We start from the raw sequence: 27,169 nt of genomic DNA on the forward strand, positions 1-27,169 counted from the left end.
GAACAGGGGTGTCGACTCTTTGCAGAGGCAGTGCGTTCATAACTGGTGGGCCAACTCTAGGCTACACAAAAAATATTTTCATAGGCCTACGCCAAATGTAGGCTAAAGGCTTGAGTTAAACTTGAGTCTGACACCTGTGATTTAGAACAATTAATTAATACATAGGCGCTATCTATTCCTTGAGACAGGCAGTTAGGCCTAGAGTTTTCTTGAAAATCGCGCTGAACATAGGCTATTTAGGCCAGTGTCAGTGCGCTCTTTGCAGAAGCAGTGCGTTCATGCATGGCAACTCTATACACGCAAAAAATATTTTCATACGCCAGATATAGGCTAAAGGCAAACTTGAGTTTGACACCTGTAATTTAGAACAATTAGTAGGCCTACCTGACAGGCAGTTAAACCTAGAGTTTTCATGAAAGTCGAGTTGAACGAACAGGGGTGTCAGTGCGCTGCAGAAGCAGAACGTTCATGCATGGCGGGCCACCTCTACACAAAAAACATAGGCATATGGCCAAGGCCCTTCGTGAAAATTGCTTTGAGCAATTGTTATTAGGCCTAAAAATAATTAAAAAGTTCTAGTAGGCTTTGTCAAACTTCCTCAACAACTGTCGGGCTGGACGGAACGTGGGCCGTAGTCCTATGTCAAGCCATTCGCGCAAGACCTGTGCGCACATCCATCAACCCTGAAAGAAGGGGAAAGTCCATCCTGTCTCGTAGGTAATCTTTCAGCAGTGTGCACCCTCATAAAGAGATTGACTGTAATGAGAAAATTATCTTTGCCCACTTTGGCATATTGATATTGTCAGTCAGCTAGCTTAATTTGAAAACCCCGCGAGCTGTGTGTTTGAAGGGCGGTCTGCGCCGCAGTAGGGGAGAACCAGACTGAAACACTTTTTAATTAAACGTAATTTACAAAGACATCGTAAAACACTGAAAGCTAATATTTTGTCACAAGCAACCTACATCTGTCCTCTGTCAAATACAGTTGCATTTTCAGGTCTGAACAAAACCATTCAGTAGTTATTTAAGGAGAAATCGAACGTGCGTTTTGTTTCATTCGTCCCTCCTGGCCGGGATAAATGAAACGACATGGGGGACGAAAGAAACATACAGCTTAAACTTCCCACAACTTCAATATTTGACAACATCATGAATGGTTCTTAATATGTGTTATTTTAGATAAATTACTGCTGGGCTTTACTGTCTGCTATGAATATCTAACAATTTATTGCCGTCATTGTGAAGCGCATATCTCGCGGTTATGGAAATTGCATGCACTATGCCATTTATAGCTAGAATGCATGTTTCGATACATAAGGTGACGTGAGCTGAGAGTGTCTGTTGTGAGTTTAGGGGGCACGTCAGCCAGAGGGTGTGTGAGTGAGTGAGTGAGTGAGAGACTGCTGCCTGCTGAGGGTCGCTGGAAGAAGGGTCTGAAGTGCCTATGTGTTTCGGTTACAAAAACCCGCCGAACTGATCCGAAACCAGCCCAATTTTTATACACCCGCCCAAACCCATTTTTGCCCGCAAAATAGATTGCAAAACCGCCCAATTGGGCGGGAAACCGCCCAATCTGGCAACCCTGGGCCCAAGTGATCTTCATAATTTTTGCGCATTATAATCATGATGTGTGTTTCTGCACAAAAAACGAGCAACGTCTGATGGGGTCATTTGTTACTGTTTGTGATGCAAAATTACTGAGGCAAAATTAATCTGCATTATTTAAGGCATGCATTCGCTGTGTTGGATATCACCAGTTAACATGGACATCAGGATAGCTAGTAAGCTAGTAGACTAGTCTAATAGACTAATGACAAGTGTTGCTCTCTGTGGCGTAGTGGTGATAATGTTTACTGCTTGGAACATTTAGCCTCAGTGAGACTCATGTTCGAAACCCAACAAAACCTTCGCTGATTTACTTTGACACATTTCCTGTTTGCACAACATTTTGTGTGGATGCTTAAGCAGACATGCATTAGCGATTCCGCATGTTTTCGGCAAGATCTTGCTTCATATTCTGTCACGCACTGTAGGCTTGTGAAAATGTGAATCTCCAGCACTGGAAGGGCAGAGGCAGAGCAAAGTGTTGTTAACAAGTAGGCAGGGTCTTGTTGAATATTCACGGATTTTATGCAAATATCACAAGTTAACCTGCTCACCATCTAAACTGGAACACCGGATCCGGCCCGCGGGGTCATTTGTAGTGGCCCTTTAAAAAAAATGTAAGCTCTATCAAGCGCATGAGCTGTTCTCCACTTTTGCATCTCTCGCTCGCTTTAATCCTGCAGCCACTGCACCTCAGCCCATTGCACAAGTTAGACTACATTACAATTCATTACATTTGAACGTGAACGTAAGTTCCATCTTAGTTTAGTATCAACCTAAATTGGCACTACGTTGGAGTTTATGAACTACTAATATTTAAAGAAGCCCTATGCAACAATTTTAGCAAAAATTACCGTCGTTAGTCGTTCTGATGGTTCTACAACACTTTTTGGGTCGTTTGGTGGGTGCTTCGTCTCCCACTAGTGCTTCTCCGCGGAAAAACCGAATATGCAACTTTCTGGTCCCGGACCGAAGAAATCCGGATGTGACTCGGCGGAAGGACTCGAAAATGTAGTCAGATTGTAGTTTCTAAGAAGACTGCAAAACGGACTCCGACTTGGCTTTGTTGCTGCTGAAATTGTAAGTAGCCTACCCTTGGGTGAACTTCGTTTTTGTAATGTGGTTTGATAGTCTCTTGAACAATGTGTTTGCTCGACCGTTTTATTGTGAGCCCTGTATGTGTTTAGCTTGGTTTCTTGATGGCTAGCTCGCTAGCTAGTGGGGGTTTAGTGTAGCAGTCACTTGCTACCGAAGCTGCAGGGGGAGCAATGTCGTAAAAAATGCGAGCCCAAATCAGGCGAAAACCCAGAAACAGCGAAGGAATAACCAGACTTGCATAGGGCTTCTTTAACAGGTTGCACCACATAAATAGTTGCTGTCAACAATATCGCAAAAAAAACACGGGCACAATTTCTGCAAAACTTGGTGGAAAGGTGGAGCAGATCCGACTCAAAGGGAATTTCAAAGTATTTCTAGTAGCCTTGCTATTTTTTCGCAATGATAGCGAAAGAAAACTTGGAGTCTCTCTCCATTTAGTGAATGATGAATTTGTGCGTAGCCTATAGGCTATTGCCACTGTCCTTCATTTCTTCACGTCTTACAACATAGGGTAATGCAATAATAGTTTAGTGACGTCAGAAATGAGCCTGTCTAAAGGCCTCTTGGAAATCATGTGGCATGTCACATTAAATGCGCACTAAATTACTATTCGAAGCAAAAAGTATCACCGATAGCCTAACGAAGGTAAATTGTATTTGTAAATGTGGCGACGGCAAAACGTTTTGTGGTAAAGTAAATCGTATAATAACCAAAGGAAGTGAAGGAGATGATTTGCACCTCCGTTCACCAAATAAAGGCCGTGGTTGTGTTTCTACAATATATTGGCACAAAACGTAATTTCTGTCAGAAACCAAGTAGGCTAAACGTTTTCATTGTCATCGTGAACTATGCCCATGTTCAGTAGGCTATGTTTTTCATTTATTCAAGCAGTGACATTTGGTATAATGCATGGGGTAGCGTGACGTGCGTCAGAAAAAAGATGGGCCTGTCCCTCTCAAAACATGTTAAAATAGTGTGATTAGCAACCAGAAAAGAAAAAAAAATCCCTTGGGAGACACCCCCGGACCCCCGTGTTATTATCATTAGGCTATTATGACTGGCCTGCCCCCACTGCTAAAAAAAATCTGAAGGTCACGGTCATCTCATTTAAATGGTGGGAACGTCAAATGTAACAAGTAGGCCTATATCAGAGGAGCAACATATGCGACTGATTACACATTTAATTCACCTGAACAGTGTTTGAATCCTGTTTGTACTCACTGGAAATCTTGGACCTAGCAGTTACTGTGCAAAGCACAGATTCCATTACTGTTATCTTATCACAGATTTCATTCCATATTAGCCATCAACAACCAGTTAAAGATGTTGTTATGCATGTACAAAATACAACATTTGAACACCCATATTGCTGCTGTTGTACTTCATTGTATCTACAGCTGTAATGTGATTAGGCTACCCAATTTCAAGCCGCATTTCTCCGGCCCCTCAGTTGTAATGCTTTTCATGAACTGGCCCCCATTACAAACTAATTGAATAGCCCTGGCCTAGACCAATGACAGTTAGGCCGATGCATTCATGGGTAGGCTATGTAAATCTGATGTGTAATCTGTGGTGCAATTCACTGCCACCAGATAGGCCTATATAGGAGCCTTTTGGATCCCATGTTATCTTGGACCAAGCCATAAATAAACTTGTTTGAGACAAAGACTATTTCAGGCTAACATTATTAAATAAAATAAAGACTAGGTTTGCATGGTCAAAGTTGATTTCAAATGTTTTAACCAGCATGCAGGATTGTGCTGTTTTGTCTAAACTAATTTGCTAATGTTGTGGGAACCGTGTTAGCCAGCATGTTAATCTGTGCCCTGTATGGAATCTAGGGATACTCCAAATGAGGCTATAGAAAGTTTTTTTTTTTTAAGACCTCAGCAGCAGGGGGGTTAGGATTAAGGGCCCCCAGAGAGCCCCCCTGATAATACTATATAATATCAGGGGGCCCAGAACTATTGTCTGCCATACTGTAGGGCCCAAATTTTCTAGCAGCGCCCCTGCGTGTAGGCCTTAAAGATGACATTGATTGGTATATTGCATACATTTCAGACCATGATCTGGTCTATCTGAACATATAGGCATCAATTATGTTTACATAACTGATTGAAAGTTATGACTTAGTTATGAATTAATCATTTTTTTCAAGCTATTCAGTGTGTAGCCTAGCACATGGTAGGCAACTATTCTTTGACACAAACACACGGGCATTTGTAGACTGTTGGAGATGCAAACAAAAATTACCATTGAGATCACATTGAAAGGAGCTGGATCAAGGGTTATAAAAGTATTTTGTCATGTTTATTTGTATAAGGAAAGCACAGTTTTTATAGCTATCCATATATATGTGTTCACTTCTGCCACCTTGGCTATCATTTTGGTAACTATAACAAGCTATTTAGTCTTTAGTACACTAAACATTTTTTGACGTTAATCACTCCTCTAAAATATTGCTATTGTCTATCCAAAGTAAGGTGCCTGTTTCAAAGTTAACTGATGGTCAAATCAACCAAAACTCGTCTATCAATCTATAATTAATCTTTCAGTCTAAAAGGCTTCAATTTACGTGTATAGCCTGCTATAGAACTTGGCTGTGGTCACAAACCAGATGACATATCCTAAAACCCTGCAATAAAACGGTGCATATCTATATCCAAGGTGAGTTTGCATATCTATATCCAAGGTGAGCTGTCAACACACCTCCAATATTGTTTGCACCTCTGACATCATGGCACGGAGTCTTGAGTGGTCTGTGATGTAAGCTTGTGTGAAAGAATGTGTTGGACAAGTAGCCTATATAACTTTTGCATTGTGCACCATAGAAAGCTTCCATATTAGACTCCAGGAAATTCATATAGTATAATAAATAAATAAATATATAAACACTTGACATCAGTATCTTATCTCATATATTCATGTTCTGTTGCGGAAATACATTCATTAATTAAACATACATTCACTGTGAGTTGATTGGGATTGTTCAGTCTCATCATAAAGTGCAAGTCACAACATCCCTCATAGGAAAGTTTCAAAATCTGTGCAATACATTAAAATCACAAAGCATTAAAAAAACAACACTTTTACACATCTACAATAAACTGTAAGGAATGTGGAATCGCTGTCACAGAAGAAAAATGTAGCTGCTTAGTACAATATTTTAAGATTCAAATAAATATTACAAGAAATTTCCCATAAAAAAAGAGAAAGCCATTTCATTACATCACTGAAGTAACAATACTTAAATGTCCTTTTGAAAAACGATTGTCCTTCTGAAAAGTAGAATCCTGAGCATCTTATTCTCCAGCCGATTCCTTCTCATCTCACCATAGCTGTCTTCCAGTGAAGTTTGGAGGCGCTGTAGGAATCTGTTAGTGTGTGTAGGGGGGAGGGGAGGGGAGAGAGGGATTACTAGGTGAAGATTAGAACGACTTTATCTCACACATCGTGGCTTGTCTTATATGGTGAATGTAATGTCACATGCATTTGGCATAATACGAATTGTCAACATTACAGCTTTGTTTATTTAGTAAAACATGCCTACCTCTAAAATGTACTTTTCTGTCTCTTGTGGGTATGGTAAGTTAGAAATGGTGCGTTCCACTTGTACACGTAAGTCGCTTTTCTCAGTTTATTTTGCCAGTTAGGAGCAAGATGTGACCCCCTGAAGCCGTTCAAACCCCGAGTACCCCGAGTTTGAATTTCCAAGATGGCTGGGCCTTTTAACAGTAGGCTAAATAAGAGTTGTAGATATGAATGTTCATTAGCAGTTCTGTTCTATTTGTATCTCATTAAATCGGTTGTTGAAACAATAGTGTCTAACCTCTATCTGTTGCTATGCTGCTACAACATTTTGTTTGTTTGTTTGTACTGTGTAATGCTTCGTTACAAACTGGTATTGCTATATCTGGTAACAATCGCTAATAACAGACAATTGCTAACAGACGGTAGCATTTTATTCTTCCGACATGTTAACAAATGGAACGCATTCAACTCCGATGAAACGTCATTCCCAGTCACCAGTTACCATCGATGAGGCAAATGGAACGCAGCAGCAAGTACGAGTCAGAGAGTAAGTAGGTCTTACTGTTCCACTGTTCATCAGTAATGCCATTTCCGTGGGCTGGTACACATGACTTCTGAACGGCAGGCCCTGCCGAGGCCCTGCCAGGCCATTATGGTATGCACCGGACCGAAGAGCTGGGAACAGATACACGTCTCAAATGAAGCACAATGATATTTGTGTTATGATTGCATAAGGATGGTCAATGGGTGAAAAGAAGCCAGGGAACTGACAAATACCTGCACTGTGTTCCTCTATGGTGAAGGCCTGGTTGTCTGCAAATGGAGGTCTTTGTGTTGGGGGTACTTCGTCCTCCTCAAAGCCTTGGTCCTGGAGCTGAGAGGACGACTGATTGGTAGTGTCGTAGAATTCCGGCGATGCCATGCTAAACTGAGGCTCCTGCCGCAGACACAGGTGAGCCTCTGGGATGGCATGGAATAGCAGCAGTGCCCACCCTTCCATCACCAGGGCGACGGCCAGTGCGGGCTCGTCCCAATCGGGTCGCCCATGGTGCAGCACTGACGTGGCCACCAGGTCGTTGTAGAGATAGAAGCCGAGCCAGGCCGCCCAGAGGATGAGCGAGGCGAGGCAGGACAGGAAGAGCCAGACTCCGTTACACCTCCACCTGCGCCGGAGCATCTCCGACCGGCCCCCTCCGCACAGCACCACGCCCAGAGACAGGCCTGTGGCCATCAGCAGCAGCCCCAGCGCATAGCTGCAGGCCAGCGTGAAGTCCACGGGCAGGTAGTCGCAGGCCGCGTGGCCCTCGCGGAGCACCGTCAGCAGCAGCCACTCGGCCGCGATCACCCCCTGCACCAGAGTCAGCGCCACCGCCAGGCCGGCCAGTGACCCCCCCGTTGGGCCGCGCTTCCCGGCCGCCAGCCTCCTCAGCCGCAGCGCCTGCGCCAGCAGGCAGGAGAAGCAGAGGGCGAAGAGCGGCCCCCAGAGGGCCCTCCGCAGCACGCACAGGCCCTCCCCGCGGCCCACCAGGAAGGCGAAGGAGAGGCCGAAGAGGCCCACCGTCCCGGCGAGCAGCAGCAGGAGCGGGCCCACGCCGCTGCGGCGCTCGGGCTCGGGCACGTAGCGCAGCCGGGTCAGCAGCACCAGGGCCAGCACCAGGGCCGTCACTGCCCCGCCGCACGCCACCGCCTCCAGGACCACGCCCCACACGGACTCCAGGTCGCACAGCACCTGATACGGGGCCCCCACCGATGAGCCGCAGCCCCGTGGGGGCTGAGGGTGGGAGTCGGAGTCCTCGGTCGAGCCACAGCTGATCACGGACAAGAGGAAGAGGAGGGCAGGGCTGAGGGCCATGGCTGGACGAAGAGCAACGGTGGAAATGCAGAGAAAGCAAAAATGAGTCCTGAATATTACACCTTATCTGCACACATCACATAGAGCATCATTCAGTTGTGGGAGACAGCTAACTTCAGCTCAGCAACTTCATGATGTCATGCCTTTGTTGAGTCTCTCACAATGTGCCACCTCAAGCCTGTGCCAGCCCTGAACAGTTACCATGGAAACCAGCAGCACAGCGTGGGCAGGCTGAGATGAGGTTTACATAAGCTGCTATCACTGAGTAGCAGGGCAACATCTCCAATGCACATCACAATCCACAAAATGCAGACTGCGTATTAAAAAGACGTTCCTGATTATCCAGATTATCACAGCATAGAAGTCTAATTTAATTGTACACTACACTATCTATGAACTGAGGAGTCATGCCACACATACTGTCACATTATTCAATGTATTTTCCTTGTCCTCTGTTTCTCTGCATAGGAGTTTTTTGTTATCATATATGGCAAGAACACACACTAACAGATTTTGGAGGAGCAGCAGAAATATGTAGGAAGAATGCAGAGGGTGGAGTTAAAGTAGTGACCTCTGCCACTGATTGGGCAGAAACCTCAAAGACAATCAATACAGTAAAGGTTTGGATAGCCATTAATGAGCCATCGCAAATGACTAGATAATACCTAACATCTTTTCATATTTCGCTTTTGAAAGCATTAAAACATATATAGTCAACCCTGAATGGCATTTTTCTGTTTTTGGTGACACTTGACATAGAAGCACACTAGGTTATGCTACAGTCATTTATCTCAGTGATGAAGAGGATTCAAAACTCAAGCAACACGTCTACTTACCGTAGGCTGAAGTCGTATATGGGCAGTGGCTTAACAGTTTTTTTTATTAAGTTATTTATTCCCAAACGGATGTCTCATCTCGAATGAACCATCGTGGGCTGAAGGCACAACCAGATTCCTTGGGTGTGATTTTCTAGGCTATAATTGTGAGCCGTTCTTCCTGCCGTTGCAGTAGGCTACTTCTTTGCAGGAAAACTTCTTTCGAGACCTCATCAACTGCGAAGATTTTCGATAAAAATTATTGGCCTGATTCAAAACATTTCCTTGCAGTAAAGATTACCGTTTCAATTCATCCCGCTAGGCGCAGATTTGAGAGCTTGATGTAGGTGTTCTGCCCCCCTTCCCCCCACTCCCGCCTTCTCTCGCTCTGTCTCATACACTGGCAAAGAGAGCGTAGCTTATACTTTACTGCGCGTCTTGAAAGTGCGGAGTCGCTGCAGACGTGATTGCAACTTGCATCAAGTCAATAATGCAATGGCGCTCATCATTAAGACGCTAAATCGTCCATTGTCGATTGGGAATCTCAACAAGTAGAAATAGTTGCAGTAATAGTTAACTATAATCCAAGAGTAAAAGAGGCCGAGATCAGAATCTGCGGTCAGGGATTCCCAAAAGTAGGAGAGATCACCATACCTTATTTATTTAGCGCGCCGCTCCATCTCACTATAAACTGGCAGGCCTGTTATCTGCAGACGGTTGTTTGCGCTGATGCGTAGGCCTAGGTGCAATTCAACGTGAGACGCGTTTCCTCAAGATGTTATGTCATAGCTGAAATCTCGCAACTTTATAGAGGAGTTAATCTCGTGCGTGTCTTCGTTTTTGGTCGCCTATGGATCACTGCGCGCACATAGACACAGGCTGTCTAAATCTGTAAAAGTAGACAGTGTTCTCATGCCTTTCAACTTTACTTGTACGAAGTGTCTCAGGCTGACTTCAGACCAGTTTTGTGGGTAATGACTGTATCCTCTCGACTAATCCTGTGTCAGTTAATAATCAGATTAGCTTCTACTAGCCATGCCAACCTTAGCAGCTCCAACACAAAGTGTAATCAATTGCACAGAAGCCTACAACCAGTCAGTCATTCTGTCACAGTCACAAACAATTTCATGAGAAGTAAATTTATTTCACCCATCTGCATAGGCAATAGCATATTAACAAGTGAGAGCATTTATGCATTTGTCAACACTGCACTGCAAAACTGTATGCTATGTTAAAGAAAATTGTTTTATATTATTGTTTTTGTCCACAAATGAATTCAGATTAAACTGTGCAGTAGCAAAAGTCAGACATTTTTACTTCTATCACACAATCAAGCAGTGATGGTGAGAGCCTAGATACAAATAGCATCCCCTAAAAAGACAGAGATTGAAAGTGACAAAATAGAAGACAGGAGTGAAGGGGGAAGCGAGACCAAAGTGCTGAGTTGCTCACTTCAGTGATTATACTCTGAGGTTAAGTAGCAGAGTAGATAATCCGCACTTCAACTGTCCTTCCACTCTCTAGGGGACTCAGGAAGGACTAGAACTGACCTCATCTGGCATCATCATGACCCCACTGATATTATAAACAAGAGTGCTTTTTGGACATCATGAAAGCTATCCTTTGGATAATCTGTTTTACAGTATAGATGAAATTAATGGTGACAAGCTATATCAGTAACTGAGAAAGGAAATCAAAGTTAAACATTTTAATTTGCAATCACAGATCAATACCCAAAATTTGCAGCACAAATAAATTCTCATCCCAACATGATAAGGTGAGAGGCCAAGCCCTCTCATTGTTAAAATGACTTCTTCTTTAGCTAGCTGTTTAAATAAGAGTGAAACGTATCTGAAGCTGATGGCACTTGTTGCTCTTGCCATGCAACAAGCAGAAACTGAACTGACAGAGTCGAGGTTCATCCACATCAATCCTATCAACTCATTAAGAACTTTAGTGGAGAAGAGAGGAGGAAGACCCTAAGGTTCCGTTTTAGGGTGACTGTGATTGGTCTAGCTGTCTGTCTTGGTTTAGCTAGACACTGTTGAAAAAAAAAAACATTCAGCCATCAGCCTTCTGCAGAAGCATGTGTTACCCGCACACTCTTCATTCACCATCTTTAATGTTTTTACACTGGTTAAGTCAAGTGTTCCTTCTTTCTGTGCATCAAATGTACTGTCCATGTTTATATAAAATTGATGATGAAATATGATGATAGCTACCTGCAACAGAAAGTAGGCCTATATCAAGATAGTGTGCAAATTACACACCAAGCTCCACCTAGTGGTTTGAAAAGGCTAGGGCTGGGATCCATTTTGCTAAAATAAAATACTGTTATACTGTTATACAAAGTGTATAAACTATGTTGCAAATAATCTTTGTCGAATTTTTGTCTCATTTAAATCCAGTCTTATTTCCCCAAGAACAAAGAGAACCATGAATACAGAAGCTCTTCATTTAAACATGGCAATGAAGTCACGGAAATGTTTTTGTTGTCTTTTTATTGTGACATCAAAACAGTTCTATACCAAAATCACACGTGTGCCATTGTAGGAAAATAATTATGAAACAAGACCTACCACACACAAACATTTGTAACAGCATTGCTGTCTTTCCTTTCTTATTAACCCCAGCAGCACCATATATATTTATACTGAAGCAAGCTATAGTTTTGATACTGACACATTTGACATTTTTCTGCTTAAAGTTAAGAGATTGACTGTTTTTTTTCTTTTTGAGATTAAACCCTGTGGTTTATCCTGCATTGCAGATATTAAAGCAGCCTGGATGGTGGAGTTAGTGTAACTTGTGCAATGTTATCAGAATTGTCACCAGAGTTTGTGTACATTTAAATCAGTGCTAGTTTCCCTTTGTAACAGCCTTTTTCGGTATGTTTCTATTATTCTATCCTTATTGCTAGACATGGAAACCGTGGCAGAGCTGAGCCAGTACACATCTAAACACAAGTCAACATGAGAATACCACATACAAATACTGAACATATGAGAAACAACACAAGTTCATCTCAGTTTTCTTTGCCATTTAAAACAAATGTCAATCAAAGGAGCCAATCCATATTTACCAGCTGACGTAGTAGCCTACATTATAGATAAGCTCTTACAATAGCCCTACATACTGCAGAGACATCAACTGTCATCAGTAAACACAACAAACTGCACTGGCATTTACTTCACAACACTTTCAGAAATGCACAAAAAATGTTGCTTTGAAACTTGCAAGCTACACTTAAATGAATAAATACAAATAAATAAAAATATATAATTAAATGATCAACAAACAAACAATCAAATAAATAAATACTGACACAAATGGGTCCTTAAGTAATTCATCACTTCAAAGCCTCGTCTACATGATCTCATCTCCCGTTTTCAAACCCTCTTTCATTTTTCTTCAATAAATTAGCTGACCTTCGCACCTCTTCATATCCATCATGGGACAATTCCCAGCCTGAGAGCTCTTTTGTTGCCATGGTGAGATAGCTTAGGAGACTGGTTTTCAGTGGGCAAGTGACGATCTGATAGGCCACTGTGACTCAGCATGCTTTAAAGAGAAACAGGAGGGGATGTCTACTTAAAGGTGAAAAGAGGATTGTTGGTGACAGATAATGACATTCTGTGACCTTCATACACACCGTTTGGCCATTGGATAGCTGTCTTTTGAAGCCAATTGATTTTTTTTGTCCCATTGAGCTGTACAGAGGGTTGAGGGACCAGTTGATCTCTTGGAGGTAAGTTGACTAAATTTGTTCTTCACAGAGGACGAACGCCTCTCTGAACGACTAAAAGGTCACCCATGCATCCGTAACACCTACATGAGAGAGCATGTTTAACCTCCCATGCATGAGGGCAAGATGAGCCAACACATGAAAGCCCTGAACATCAATGTGGTCTTCACTTCAGAGGGAAACACCTGCTAAGACAAAGCTGTCATAAGTGCATTCAGCAACCAGCACCTTTGTAATGTTCAGAATCACCGCTTGCAGCTCTATTCTAAGCGGGAAAAGAGCTGAAAATATTTCTTATTATTATTGCCGCTTTCATACCAGTATGACATATCATTGACTATTTCTTGGAAGATATGCTAAGGCATGTCTAGCACATTAGCATTCTTTTCCCTTTCCATTCAGTATCACTGAATATAGAGTGTAATGTGACAACGAGTCAGCAGCACCAGTGAACTTCCTACAGTGAGAGAGCTTGGACCTGTTTCTAATCCCGTATCCTACACTTTTGCTCAAGAGGAGATGCACACAGGGCGCCCGTGTTTGTCATACTGGTAGACGAACATCCGGACACGCTGCGAGTTGGCAGGGGAGATCCAGGGACTGCTGGAGGCCGAGATAGCGTGGCCTGCATAGAAAGGCGGCGGGGGCGGCCGGCACCGGGGCAGGGCCCTCAGAGCGCTGGCGGCTACAGCGCGGAAGCGCTTGCTGATGAAGCAGTACAGGAAGAAGTTGACCCCAGTGTTGAGCAGCGCTAGCATGTTAGCCACGTCGGCGAGCAGGTGCAGGAGGCGGGCGGAGTGGGGGCTCTGGGGCTGGGGCGCGTAGAGGCGGTAGAGCAGCAGGGCGGTGCGCGGCGCCCACAGGATGGCGAACATGGAGGTGACCGCCAGCAGGATGGCGGTGGTGCGGCCTGTGGCCAGGCCTCTCAGCCGCAGGCGGCCGTGGCTGTGCGTGCGGCTGCGCAGGCGCCTCACGATGGCGGCGTTCAGAGCGAAGAAGACGGAGCACGGAGCGGCGTAGACCGTCAGGCAGTGGGTCCACACGAGCGCGTGCTGCCCCACCGTCCTGTGGGCCTGCGTCCCGTCCAGCACGAGCTCGCTCGCGTTCCTGGCCCCCAGCGCCCCCCCTGCCCGCCCCACCGCGGACAGTCCGCGCCACAGGTCCGGCCACCACAGGTAGGGGGCGGCAGTGAGCAGGCAGCCCACGTAAACGGCGGCGATGACTCGGCGCGTTCGCGCGGGGTAGGAGATGGACGGGTAGCGCAGAGGGTGGCACACGGCCACGTAGCGGTCCACCGTGAGCGGCACGGCCACCCACACGGAGGTGTGAAGTGCCCAGAACTCCAGCACCTGCACCACGTCCCGCAGCACCGCGGGCAACGGCGCCCTCAGCAGAAAGTCCTCCAGCAGGAAGTCCACAAACACCACCAGGAGCAGCACCAGGATGTCCGCTGCGGCCAGGGCCAGCAGGTAGATGTAGGAGGACTTTTGACGGCGCGACATCAGCTGGGACAGCACCAAGACGGTCAGCAGATTAGCTGGGGGATGACAGGAGAGGTTTACGTTAAAGTGTTTAGTCAACATATCATCAATGCATTAAAAGCGATTCAAGCGACAGACTTTTACGTGAAACACTGTGAACCATGTAAATGATCTTTACATTTTATTTACAAAATCAAAAATCTGTACTTGGTCCATTCTGAAACATCTTCCTTGTAACATGTATATTTTCTTTAAACAGACTGTTAGTTTATTCCAGTATATTAAATGTACAGTATGGAGTATATCACATCAATATGTAATATAAAAACATCATTAAAAACATCTAATGAACTAAGGAATAACATTACAACGGTGGCAGCACCTACAGAATGTGGCTGATCCCAGCTAGCACATTTATTCAATACTTGTCCTTACTTCTAAATATTTATGAGACATCACACACCAGATTAAAAGATTAAACAGAGGCTGGTGTTTTAAAGCACTTATGATGGTATATGACCTGATGCATCATGTTCAAGGGGTTAGTGGCTCAGAGGTGAGCCAGAGTGAGAAGAGAGTGGGGAGAGGGATCCTTAGAGAGAGATCTATCCTCTCCATGACCACACACAATAGAGAGACAGACACGAGTGAGAGACAGTATCTTAGACCTTTTCCTCACAATGAATTAAACATTGAATTCATGGTGTGTGTGTGTGTGTGTGTGTGTGTGAGAGAGAGAGAGAAAGAGAGAGAGAGAGAGAAAGAGAGGGAGAGGAATTTGCTCCTGGGGAATGTGTGTCAGTAAGACAGACAGTAGCACATCTGGGCTAAGAGATCACCATTAATAATCCATCAGTCTCTTTCAGTTTGAAGGGTGAACGCACACATGCTTCACTACTCATATTAATCACACTGAATGGCATTCAGACAACAGACACTTGTCAGCCACTTCAGACAACAGACAAGCCACACAGACAAATTGGCATCTAGAGTGACGGTGGCAACTTGACATACAATTACTGTATAACCTGTGCTGTTACAACTTCTGTATTCAAATTCCGTGCATGCATACTCTCTCTCTGTCTCTCTCTCTCTCTCTTCATCTCCCTCTCTCATGCGCGTGCATACACACACACACGCACACACACACACACACACACGCACACACACACACACACACACACACACGCACACACACACACACACACACACGCAGACACACACACACACACACACGCAGACACACACACACACACGCAGACACACACACACACACGCAGACACACACACACACACACAGACACAATCAAAGATGCAGATTTGTACCTGGCAGGCCGAGGCAGAGCAGGGTGCTGTAGTAGATGACGGGCAGTGGTCTGAGGGGGCACGCCTGGGGCGCCACACTCCAGTCTCCCCCTCCCTCCGCACTCTGGTTGGGAGACAGAGCAGGGAAGATGTGACTGGGCTCCATGGTTCCTCTTCCACTCTGTCCTGGTCCTGCTGCTCACTGCATCAGCTCAGTCTACTGCAGGAGGTGAACGTGTGTGAATGGGAATGAGAGGAGGAGGCTGCAGATGCAGATAGTGATGGGTCAAGAGACAATCTGAACAGAGAGAGAGAGGGGGGGGTGAAGGAAGAAAGAGCTGGAGAGAGAGAGAAAGAGAGGGTGATGAAGGAAGAAAGAGCTGGAGAGATAGAGAAAGACAGAATGACACAGACAAGAGAGGAGTGAGAGCGACAGTGAAGAGGGAGAGAGGAGGTGAAGCGAACAGCTTTGCAGCCGAGGTGAGGAAAACTGAGAGGAGAGAGAAATGAGCAACAGAGAAAGAGAAGGGAGGAGGAGGGAGAGAGGGAGGGAAGGAGAGAGGGAGGGAGGGAGAGAGGGAGGGTGAGAACAAGGGGTGGGGGAGTGGCAGGGGGAGACAGAGTGAAGAGAGGGAGGGAGGGAGGGGGTCCTGAGAGGAGGCTGCAGGGAAATGAAAAAGGGAGGGCAACCATCAAGGAGGGAGAGGACAAAGTCACTAAGTACGTGTGTGTGTACATGTGTGTGTGTGTGTGTGTGTGTGTACGCATGTGTGTGTGTGTGTGTGTCCACACACACTATCGTCACCTTGTTCATTTCCCACTGAGAGTGTTCAGACAAATACATTTTGAACCCACTGAACTCTCCGAGTTACGTCCGACACAACCCCCCAACCCCCACCCCCAATACACACACACACATACACACACACACACACACACACACACACACAAACACACACACACACACACACACACACACAAAAATACAAACACACAAGTAAAAATCCTATAATGAAATAAATCTACTTGTTGCTTCCTGCAGCATAGGTGGTCATTGAGCACACACAGACAGGTGTTTTGTGTGTTCTGATGTCTCCATGAGCAGTAGCGTCATCAGTGAGAGTTGGAGGCAGAGGAAGAAATAAGAAATGTCTAGACATGTCCTTCCCTTTCCCCTCAGTCACACCTAATGCTTCTCTCCTCGTCCTTTAATTAAACAGCACAGCTGGGATGGCATGAGCACCAGGGGAAAAAGAGAAAATGATGATGTGCACGTGCATGTGTCAGAATGAGCCAGTGCGTGATGGAGACAGAGAGAGAGAGAGAGAGAGAGAGAGAGAGAGAGAGAGAGAGAGAGAGAGAGAGAAAGAGAGAACACAAAAGATAGATACAGTATATACTGTCTGTGTGTCCTGCAGACAGTGAGATTACCAATTAGATTAATATTTCAAAATGTCAAATCAAATATTTATGATTGGGGGTCAGACGTTGGTGAGCAAATGTCAGCCAGAGTGGCCTCCCCCCACAGGACTCCAGCTGACCCTCAGTCAGTACTGGCACTCTTCACATCCAGAGCTGTGAGCATCCTTCTCATCGCCATTACAGAAAACATTACAGAATACAGCGGAGGGGCTTCAACATTAGAGCTATTCTTTTAGCTGAATTTAAGAACTTATTCTCTAATCTAAACAAAATATCCAAAAGGGATATTACAGTAATAAACTCTAAACAAAAAGGCTCAGCTGTTAACATACTGTCTTAGCATACCCCACTCAATAATCTACTAATAATAGTATAATGTTGATATTGATACTGTTTTGGTCTGATACAAGAAACCTCAGAAGATTTCGCTCGCTGGTGAGCAACACAGTGTACCAGCATGGACAATATAAAGTATTAGAGGCTGTGTATAGAGGCTCCCTGGTCAGAGATCCATATGGTGTGGGCTCTATGCCACTTCTCATATAAAGCCAATCGTACGAGCCATATTTCAGCCTCAGCCTTTTAAAACCTATCAGATTTCTTTCTGGAGATATAATTGTTTGTATTTTATTATCTAAACAGAATTCTATCTCCAAATACATGTGGCAGGCTGTCATGGCGAGCCTTGATGGGCTAGTTGTGATGGAAAGCCACTGTGAGGGTCCAGGGTTTACACCTTGAGGGCACTCTATCTGTCTAAACCCCTCTCTCACTCTCTCTCATTCTCTCATTCTCTCTCCCTCTCTGTCTCATTATCTCTCTCTTCCTCTCTCTATCTCCCTCTCTGTCTTATTATCTATCTCTCCCTCTCTCTCTTTCTCTCTCTCTTTTTAAATTATCTCTCTCCCTCTTTCTCTTTCTGTCTCTCCCTCCAGCCTCTACTCTCCATCTTCTCGTTTTTGTGCCTTGCTGCACACTGTGACAGACAAATTTATCAAGGCCATGCATAATTCACCAAGGCTGCCAACCAAGGGATATTAGGACAGAAATGAGATTTAAGACATTGACGAATGAACAGAGTATATGTGTCAGAGAGAACGAAGGAGAGGGGGGCAGAGAGAGAGAGAGGGAGTGAGAGAGAGGGAGAAAGAGAGAGAGAGAGAGAGAGAGTTGTAATTTCATTTGAGGATAATGCAAAATGAATAAGGAGATTAACAAAAAAAAATGTTTGTCTTTTGTGCTGATTGTAACTGAGGTTGTTATGCTAGGATGCCGCTCTGTGGGTCTCATTAGCATGCAGGACCTGGAAGAAGAGTTTAGTCAGGGAAGAAAAGCCACCAACAAGTCTACAGCAACATGTCAGCCAGCACATCCCTGGCAAACCTGGTCAGAACTAGAACTTGAAGAAGACGTCACAGAAGTTTGTGAGTGCTTGGTCTGCATTTCAATTTCATTAGCACTGAACATTTAGAAGACAGATTGTAACCCCCAGTGTTACAGGAGGACATTTTGCAATTGCAAAGATGAAGCCCTCGGGTTCCTATTGAGGAGCAGAGCAGTTTGATAGCTGATATGACCTGAGAGATAGATAGAGAGAGATTGAGAGAGACACACACAGAGACAGAGGACATTTCAACTATTAGAGGCTCTGAGGATCATTGACCAGAAGTCCATATGATGGGCTGTCACATGCTATGTCACATTCACATACTGTGGGCGGAAACACTGCAAAGCCTACCACCGCTCACCACGGCTGGCATCAAATCCTTTCCAAGAGGAATGGCGCAGTCCATAGAACTTGACTGCATAGACAAAGTAGCAAATAAACACATATTCAGCAACCTATCAGCCCCTCCTCATCCCCATCACAATGACAAGGAATAGTCCTGACAACTCTATAAATAAACAAGAATGGAAAAGAGTTAGTAAACCTCTGTCGAGCCTTAGGCCTGTACATGCTTAAAGGTATTCTCTCGGAAGGTTTATGTATTGCTCCGCTCTTGGGATGGGTGTAGTCAACTAAGCCATCACTGACAATGACCCATCTTCCATAAGTGCACTTACTCACTCCTCTTTCAGACCACTGACAGATAACCATAGCCTGACGTAGCCAGACCCAGAATTACCCAGAATGTGAGTCTGGTAATGCTCTGGGATGTGATTATGGGCCATGTTTCAAACAATACAATGGAAAAAAATGCCTCTGCACGCAATTGGATGAACTAAACTAATCAGAACTAATCAGAACAATGAAATGTGTGAATCCTAAAGAAAAAACAGTCAAATGTAGGCTATGACAAAACATTTATACAATATTCCAACAAAATCCAATTAAATCAGACGTATAAAGAATTTGACTGACTGTTATCACAAGTTTCAAAAGGTTCAAATGTCCAAGCCATGAAAATAAACACTTATACAACAGTTTTGAAACAGAGTTCCTCCTCCTTGTTTTGGATGACCAGTTTCCCATCCAAAGAGCATCTCAAACATACAGCTTTGAATCCAGGAAGCGCTCCTCTTCAACTATTTTGTGATTTCTACAAATTTACAATTAAAAAGAAAAAATAAGAACAATACAACAAAACTCTACAACAAATTGAAGGCTCAAAGTGATATATTTGGGGAGAGTTGGAACCCCCAACAACAAAATCGAGAAAAAAAAGTTGAGATACCTGGAAAACACACCAAAGTTTCAAAGATGAACAAAAACATATAAAACCGTATTGATGCCATATAGGGTTAAATAAAATCCCCTTGGTGGCACCTCCTCTGATTAACTTTTAAATAATATAAAAAACCTAAACCAAAAAGACCTTGTGGTCCTGACAACATCTGGACAGTTGAAATGCAGTCCACCCATAAGAACTCTCCAAAACAATATTTTATCTCGTTTTTCAAGCTGGTTGCTTCCCTGATGTCTGGGGTAGGTTTGTTGTATCCAAATATCTGATCCTAATAACTGCTGATGCATCTGTCTGAGCAGTAACCTGGGGAACCACTCTGCATAAGCTGATAAGTCAACATGTTCACCAAAAAATGAAAATTTGCATAATTCCTCGATTAAAAAAACAAACAAAAAACATTTGATTAAATTTGGCATGAAGGGCTGTACTTCAAAATCGTCAAATAGGGGGTATATTTGTATATATAAGTATAAGTATATATACTCTTTTGATCCCGTGAGGGAAATTTGGTAAAGGGTTAAATATATGACACCATCAGATCAATACATTTGGGAAACAAGTGTGGAGTAAAACTTGAACTGAATACTTCACTCAATGATATAAGACAGGGATACAGTTGGTGCCCAACTTTGTGCAATATTTATATAAATGAATTTACGGTGTTACGGGAACAATTGGCAATACCTGGGCTCCCCCTCTTGGACATAGAAGTAAAATTCCTGCTCTTTGCAGATGACCTTCTGTCACTGAACAACACTTGGACCTGACAGGGCAGTACAGTCAGAGCTGGGCCCTGACAGTCCATTTAGTACACAAATCAAAAGTGATGATCTTCAAAAAACAACCCAGACCTCGAGGAACCAAACACCTTTTGTAACACCACCCAAGAGAATGTTACAAGCTACAATTGCCTTGGTTTGTGGACAACTCACAAAAGATAATGTTGCACTTGCAACAAAAGTGTGCAGGAATAGTTGTTTAGACTTGTTCAAGAGTATCATTAAAAGAGTCAGTGTGCTATACATACCGGTGAGGTTGTATGGTCCCAAAGACAGGAATATGAAGACTATTAGTGGTGATATGGTGTCACTGTTATTCTCTAAAATACTGTCTGATGTGCCCCCAGTTCTTTCAATCAGTCGCTCCAAGTCTTTCTTTGTTCTTCTACCTTGTCAGTCACTCTCTACTTAACCAGAATCTACCTTTGCTCTGAGAATGAATGTTACAGCATTTCAGAAGCCAGTTTGGCGATGTTGAGTATCATGGCTGTGCTCGCCCTCCTCAGGCCGAAATGAAGCACTGCAGGTTAATGCAACACTGGCCTTGTCATAATCACACCAGATTCATCACAGCTTTAAATTCAAGTCATAGACAGGGAACAAGATTTTTTTCAATCACTTCACTTTTCTTTTTTTTTAATGTTCAGAGAAGAAAATATACAGTCCCCCATAAGACTAGTTGAGTTGAATAGGCTGCGTCATTAGGCCCCTTTGTGAATATGTGGGGGTAAGCTACAGTACATCCAACATGTTCCTAAAACATATTCCAAACATTCAGGGCTTTCACATGCGTTTGTAACGGCCCACCGTCCTTTGGCATTGTGGGCAAAGGTGCTCCACATCCTTACAGGAGTCCACACAGAATGGAATGCAAGAACATGGCCAACACCTATAAGAGAAATATTAGATTACCATCTTTGTATCCTCTCAGCAAGGATGATTGGTGGTAATAATTAACATTTTGTATGTATTTGTGTTTGTTTGTGCACAATTAGTTAGCATATATAAGTATACAGCAAAAAGATTATTCCAACTTATTTCCAAAAAGCCCAAGTAAGCACTTACAAGAACACGAAGAAGCAACCACACAAGAGCCAGGTCAAAAGGCCAGAAATGGGTCTGGTTTCAGTCACAATTTGGGACTGACAATGAGGACACTGCATCAGACCAGGGAGATCAGTCAAATTTGCTACCACCATTGTCACTGCTCATTCAAAAACACAAAACACAAAAACATACTAACAGAGTTAGTACAAAAGAGTTGAACAAGTTCAAAATTAGTTCCTCTTTTTTATCTAAATATAAAATGAATTGTGTATGTGTTTAAAGTTGAACTCTCCTAGACCTTTTCACACTTTTCTTGAACACATAGAGGGAGTGATTGAGGGATGAGGGGTGGAGGGACAGTGCCTTCTGGGCAGTTTTACTCCACAAATGCTGGACCCCATCTGAGCCAAATACAGCTCAATTCAGCACAAAACCACAAGGTACATTTTTGCAAAAAAAATGTTTGGCATGAACCTAGTCCAATGAACAATGAACAGTGGACAGTGAACAGTGAACACAATTGGTCTGGAAAATATATGGAGAATGTCTTGGTTCCATTATGATAGGTTCCAATATGATATGTACCATTATGATGAACAATCATTAATTAGGTTTATTAGATGTAAAATTAAAGGTGCACAGGCCCCTGAGGGTAGAGGATATAGTTGTGTAACGCACTAGTGCAGATATCAGATATGTTTTCAGAGCAGTCAATGGAGGGTCTGTGAAAAAGAAATGGCATGAAACCACATTAAAGCTACAATATGATCCTGCTGGTTTGAATTTCAAGATTTGGAAATTGTTATTGTCAGCGGTCTTGTGGGTTGTGGCACTATGCTATATTACCCTTATGTCTGAATTTGATATGGGAAAGAGAAGAACTTTAGGCTTCATCTGTTTAGTCACATTTTGGGCCGTATCGTGATCCCGGCGCAAGGTGGCGCTAAGCGTAACGCAGGTCTTATTCATATCATACACCCATTCAGGGCCCTAACTTACACTTGGCGGAAAGGGCGACGCAAGGCTTATTATAATCTTACACTCAATAAAGGGATGATTTTTCAACATGCCCTCCACTTTCATTAAACCTTGCGCCCAGGGGTGTGGCCTGGCGCATTACCAAAAATCGCTATCTTACACCCTCTAATAATCATTACACCTCTGACCAAGATAAACCTGGTCTATAGTGACAGGTGCATATGAAGCACAGCTGAAGATGCACCGTCACGAGATGTAAGCAGCAACTCCTCTGCAGGATATTTTATCTAGTATTTATTTTTATTTAGTCATTCAAACTTAATTGGGGTAAGTGTTGCTTTTTTCAAGCTATGTTTTCGATGGTAACCCCTTCTCAGTCAATAGTAAAAGTAATTAACTGCGTAGAACTATTTTGACATTGACTATGACACAACGGTGAAGTTAGTTTCACTTTGCCTATGAGTTCAAATAATAGAAGAGTGCAGATGTGTGTAGGCTATACTCTGCTAGTCACAAACACGTTTAAACACATTTTAGTAAAGCAAGGTTTAGTGGAATCCCTGTTCCATACAGTCTTGCATGCAAGCAGATTCCTTCAAATGCACCGCTGACTATCAAAATACCGATGCGCTATTTGAAGTTGCGCTGCTCGCTGTTAAAGGGAATGACAGATTACCATAGTAGGCCTGATTTCCAACAACGAGGCAGCCTACAGAGAGGTGGTTTAGCACTTGACAAACTGGTGTCTTCAAAATAACCTGGACTTAAACACTTCCAAAACCAAGGAAATAATAATGGACTTTAGGAGATCAAGGCCCACTGCACTCTGCCCTCTCCATTCATGGGTGGAGAGTTTTAAATTCCTTGGTGTGCACATCTCGGCTGATCTCACCTGAACTACGCACATCTCTCACCAGGTGGGAAAGGAACAACAGAGGCTCTACTTCCTGAGGAAGTTAAAACTCACTCACCTCCCTCTCCACCTGCCGACCAACTTCTATCGGTCAGTAATCGAGAGCATCCTAACCTATTGCTGCAATGTGTGGTTCTCCAGCTGCACAGAAAAGAATAGGAAGGGCCTGCAGCGGGTGGTTAGGGCTGCTGAGCGTGTCATTGGAGCACCATTGCCTTCACTCACAGACATCTGCAAATGGTAGACTGCAGAAGAAAGCCAGCTCTATCTTCAAGGACATTACACACCCTGGTCACTCTCGGTTCTCACCACTGCCCTCTGGAAGGAGATTCAGGTCCATCAAGTCAAAATCAAACAGGTTAAAAAACAATCCACAAGCTGTCAAATTCATAACCCCCAACTGTCTGTAAGGCAATGACAAATAAACGATTCTATTCTATTCTATTCTATTCGAGATGTCATTCTCATTGGTTTAAAGGAAGTTACACCTAAAACACACCCATGACTGATTAAGAAACATAAGAACAACCCTTTTGCGCTCAGCGTCCAGCGTTTGATCACAAAATCATGCCATTAAATTTGTGAATTTAGTGGACTGGCCACGCCATTAATGTCTATAAACTTTGCACATCTGACCATCCGTTTCTGATCGCCAAAATATGTAACCTGACTCCGCCAGATGGATTTGCTCCGCATATCCATCTGGGAACTTTTCATTGAAGAACTTTTGGGAAGGGGCGGACATACTGGTTAGCTGATTGGATAAACCATCTGTCTATCACCACCTTTGTTGGTTATCGACGGGCCAAATCAACCAATTAGATGAACAAAGTATTCTTCTAATGCCGTTTAACATACAATTAAGTTAGGTAACGTGACAAACGTTAAGATGTTTTAACTTACCATTTATGAACCTAATCAACGACAATTCCCATCAAGTTTTCACGGTAGGCCCTACACTTCTGAAGATAGTATATTCCTCCATTATGAACTGTAATCAGCCGTGGAGGATGTCTGTGTCGTTCATTCCTCCCAGCTGCATGGCTGAGATTCATAGCTTCACAGTTTACCCAGGAATACTTTCTAATTTGAATAAAACTTGCGCGATAGCTATGCTCATCTCTGTGGATGCTGTTGTTCGTTGCGTCACACCTCAACCCGCCTCAAAGCCAACGCTGATTGGACGTTCGTTTGGTGAACTGCTCCAAATTTTCTTTAACGGAAAGTATCCAGACTGATCTGCGAGTGAAACCCTGAAGCTCGCGAGATCAGGATGGTCTCACGAGGCTACAAAATATGGCCCCTTGTCACTTTTTACCGGGTGCCAGTTGGCCAGCTAGTAACAGTGCAGTAGGTCCTTATAAATAATTGTATTTTTTCCCCATACCAACAGCATTCTGTGACCTCAAACAGCAAGGCCCTATGTCCTAAGTGGCCGGAGTTCCCCTTTAAGAGAGGTGTTAGCAACAAATGCAAGCATCCAGGGGTTTTGATATATTTGCTAGCAAAGTGGCCTCCCTGTCTGAGATACTGCAAGTTAATGGGTCCAAGCCTCGATTTGAAGATGCAGGGCTGGACCCCACAGTCAAAAAACAATGCAGGTTACACTCTTGTGTATTTGTGCACTCTTGTGTATTTATTATTACCTCCATGATGGAGGTTATGTTTTCACCTCTGTCCATTTTCGAGGCGCCTGGCAGAGGTATGCAGTTTACTAAGTACCACTCTAGTTTGATGATAAATAGAATAACAATATGAATCATTCAAGACCTTTTTTTCCAGAGTGAGATACTGTAATTTGCTCTATCATAATATGATATAGAGTAGTGATTCTCAAACTTTTTCTGTCATTCCCCACTTTGGAGGTGGGGAATTTTCAAGCAATAACCTGACCCCACCTGATCCCATCAACCTGGCAAAATATTTTCGTATTTTGGTTTAATTTCCTGTCTCGGTCCGCAGGATCTGATGATGTTTTAATTCATATGTTGGTCTGTTTATGACTCCTATGTTTGTGTGCGGACATTTTGTTTTGAATCTATGATCTTCCTTGTCAAAAAAGAAAGGCATTATTAAAGATAGGCACAAAGTTTAATATTTAGTCACAGGCCCGCCCCACACTCATTAAAGGGGCGGTAAGAACAAAATGTTTTGGCTGGACTTTACACTGAAGGGCTAATGTCAGTCATATAGGTTTCTGGACAGATCAATAGTTAAGATTACATGGTTGTTAGGAACTGGTTGCACAGGATAATGACACTCTTGAGACTCACCCACTTGTGCTGGCTGGTTCATTACATATTGAGCTGCTGGAGGTTGGGCTGGACCTGTAGCAGAGAGGTAATCAGAATCAGAATAATTTTATTGCCAAGTTTTTTTTTCTTTTCCACACGAAAAAGAAAAGACAAGGAATTTGACTTGGTGAAATAGTGCAAGACACATAAGAAGTATTTAAATACAATATATAATATAATGTAATATAGGCCTATGTATATATATATATATATATATATATACAAATATGACAAAGTGCAAATGCAGAGACAAAAACACTATGCAGAAAGGGGGGCTATGTTTTGTTGAGGAAACCAATTGCAGAGGGGAAGAAACTGTTTTTGTGTCGTGATGTCCTGGCAATGACGGACTGGACGGTCTGGCATTTGGGCAGATGCCAGAAGGGCCGCTGCCCCTCGTGGGCCGTTTGGGCGGGCCAATGACGGAGCGGCATACTTGTCGGGTTTGCGCGGCCCATTTATCGTAAAGACGGTTTTACAATATCTCTCAGCCCACTTTCAAGCATTAATAGTGTTACATGGCTTCGAATAAGCCATTTATCTCAAGCTCCCTTTTCCTCCTTCATAGTAGGAACCTGATCAGTATTTATACCAGACATGAGTCTCTACAGTCATGGTGACCCTCAATATTTACATCAGTCTACATTCTTTTGTAACCTTATTCAATCAAATGATTTAAAAGTGCATTGTTTGAAATTGGAATACAATAAATATGGTGCCTGTATCTTTTATTTTATTCTTGGTTTACAAAAGTTAGGCTACATGAAGCAATGACTTCTGGGATTTCAAAACCGAATGCTACTTCCTTCAGCACGTGGAATTGCCGATCTAGCATGCCTTGATCCTCGGAATTTTCCCCTTATAAAAGCTAATAAACTGCCCCCAAATGCACTTCGAAACATAAGAGAATGTCTGCTTAAATTCAGTAAAGGTGCTAGGGTTGAAAATCTACAGTCGGAATTGACACATCGCCACACACTGGGACAGCCTGAAAAAGTCTCCTCTATAGGCCTAGACGTCAAAGCGTCGGACTTTGATGATGCCGCAGAGATATAGGAAGATACAGAAATAAACCTGGTGACTGGTGAGCAAGACATGTGCTACCTGCAAGAACTGTGCAATCTATTTCCTTCTCCAGCAGTTAAACCTCTTTACCTGTGCCTACAACTATATATGGTTAGCAAATGAATTCCTACTAACACTGTCATGTACGCAAGTGGCATGCAAACGGAGTTTTTCCACTCTTAAATTCATCAAGAATAGAGGTGGATTTTGTCGTTCGTTCTCATGACACAGTTCGCGTCGTTCAGTTCGCCAAGATGATTTCTGAATCGTTCTTTCGTTCAGTCGCATTTCCGGTAGCCTACAACGTAGTTCAGCGGTGAATCATGGAATGCAGGTTTTCAGCTCCTCGTTTGTGAAAACAGTCAAGACAACACTGTAATTGTAGCGGCAAATATAGCTGCAACTAAATGATTATGTGTAGGCTACTTTTAGACAAAACAGCAGTAGCTAATGTGTTCATTCACCTTGATATTACATTGACATATTGAAGGTAAATAGAGTAGACTACGGCAAGATAAGCTAATTTCTTTTTTAAAAAATGTGTTCATTCAT

The 27,169-nt window shown here is 43.4% G+C and overlaps 2 protein-coding genes across 2 annotated transcripts; both read right to left on the bottom strand.

The window, feature by feature from the left end:
• Positions 1 to 6,032: 6,032 nt before the first annotated feature.
• On the bottom strand, positions 6,033 to 8,086 carry gprc5bb (G protein-coupled receptor, class C, group 5, member Bb). The gene is made up of 3 exons (XM_076277653.1): positions 7,012 to 8,086; positions 6,797 to 6,909; positions 6,033 to 6,077 (listed from the first exon to the last, which is right to left on the bottom strand). The coding sequence occupies exons 1-3, from the start codon at positions 8,084 to 8,086 to the stop codon at positions 6,033 to 6,035; spliced, it is 1,233 nt and encodes a 410-aa protein (XP_076133768.1).
• A 5,069-nt stretch (positions 8,087 to 13,155) lies between these two features.
• Positions 13,156 to 15,598, bottom strand: gpr139 (G protein-coupled receptor 139). Its single transcript, XM_076277662.1, has 2 exons — positions 15,454 to 15,598; positions 13,156 to 14,183 (listed from the first exon to the last, which is right to left on the bottom strand). The coding sequence occupies exons 1-2, from the start codon at positions 15,596 to 15,598 to the stop codon at positions 13,156 to 13,158; spliced, it is 1,173 nt and encodes a 390-aa protein (XP_076133777.1).
• Positions 15,599 to 27,169: the final 11,571 nt, after the last annotated feature.

Source organism: Alosa pseudoharengus, unplaced genomic scaffold (genome assembly GCF_046254945.1).
Source record: "Alosa pseudoharengus isolate Yale_2024_CS ecotype anadromous, Long Island Sound unplaced genomic scaffold, YU_APseudo_1.1 YU_APseudo_1.1_scf_1, whole genome shotgun sequence".
NCBI lineage: Eukaryota > Metazoa > Chordata > Actinopteri > Clupeiformes > Clupeidae > Alosa > Alosa pseudoharengus.

Excerpts from the sequence above, each read along its gene's own strand:
- gprc5bb (XM_076277653.1), bottom strand. The coding sequence starts at position 8,086 with ATGGCCCTCAGCCCTGCCCTCCTCTTCCTCTTGTCCGTGATCAGCTGT. Across the intron at positions 6,910-7,011 it reads CATAGAGGAACACAGTGCAG|CTCTTCGGTCCGGTGCATAC; the intron begins GTATTTGTCAGT and ends ATCTGTTCCCAG. Across the intron at positions 6,078-6,796 it reads TACTGATGAACAGTGGAACA|ATTCCTACAGCGCCTCCAAA; the intron begins GTAAGACCTACT and ends ACACACTAACAG.
- gpr139 (XM_076277662.1), bottom strand. The coding sequence starts at position 15,598 with ATGGAGCCCAGTCACATCTTCCCTGCTCTGTCTCCCAACCAGAGTGCG. Across the intron at positions 14,184-15,453 it reads GCTCTGCCTCGGCCTGCCAG|CTAATCTGCTGACCGTCTTG; the intron begins GTACAAATCTGC and ends GTCATCCCCCAG.